Source organism: Neopelma chrysocephalum, unplaced genomic scaffold, assembly GCF_003984885.1.
Source record: "Neopelma chrysocephalum unplaced genomic scaffold, ASM398488v2 Primary Assembly neopelma1_136, whole genome shotgun sequence".
Lineage (NCBI taxonomy): Eukaryota > Metazoa > Chordata > Aves > Passeriformes > Pipridae > Neopelma > Neopelma chrysocephalum.
Window position 1 is genome coordinate 98,842 of NW_020897798.1, and position 595 is coordinate 99,436.

At 38.5% G+C, this 595-nt stretch overlaps 1 protein-coding gene across 1 annotated transcript in view; it reads right to left on the reverse strand.

Moving 5' to 3' along the window:
- Positions 1 to 595, reverse strand: part of LIMA1 (LIM domain and actin binding 1) — a 25,686-nt gene that overhangs the window by 11,532 nt on the left and 13,559 nt on the right. Inside the window, exon 6 of the mRNA XM_027699056.1 lies at positions 214 to 374. Within this exon, the coding sequence (XP_027554857.1) occupies positions 214 to 374 (161 nt within the window). The remainder of the gene's footprint in view (positions 1 to 213; positions 375 to 595) is intronic.

The following is a 595-nucleotide window of genomic DNA, read 5'->3' on the forward strand; positions in this document are numbered from 1 at the left end:
AAAAGAAGAAAAAAAGAAGAAAAAAAGAAGAAAAAAAGAAGAAAAAATGAAGAAAAAATGAAGAAAAAATGAAGAAAAAATGAAGAAAAAATGAAGAAAAAATGAAGAAAAAATGAAGAAAAAAAGATGGCATTTCTCCTCAAGCAGCCTGATTTCCACAAGATCAGCCTGGGACAAAAATTCCCCTTCCACCCAAGCCAAAAGCAGACTTACCATGGGAGTGAGGGCTGAGGAAGTGCCCTGCTTGGACACAGCTGCCTGGTACTTGGCCAGTCTGTCCTTTATGGAGCTCTCTGGCAAACGAGGCAGGTCCAGGCCCTTCCTGGGCTCTGCCTTGTCCACACTCAGCCCTGGGATGGTCTCTGCAAGATGCCCTGGCAAAAAAAAAATAAAATCAAACATATTAATAATGTTATTCCCTGTGCTTTGGTCTCCTGTGCTTAAGAGTAGAATGGTTTAAAATTCCCAGCAAGGCTTCAAACACTAAATGGGAATGGTTTAAAATTCTTCATTCATTAAATGGGAATGGTTTAAAATTCTTCATACATTAAATGGGAATGGTTTAAAATTCTTCATACACTAAATGGGAATGGTT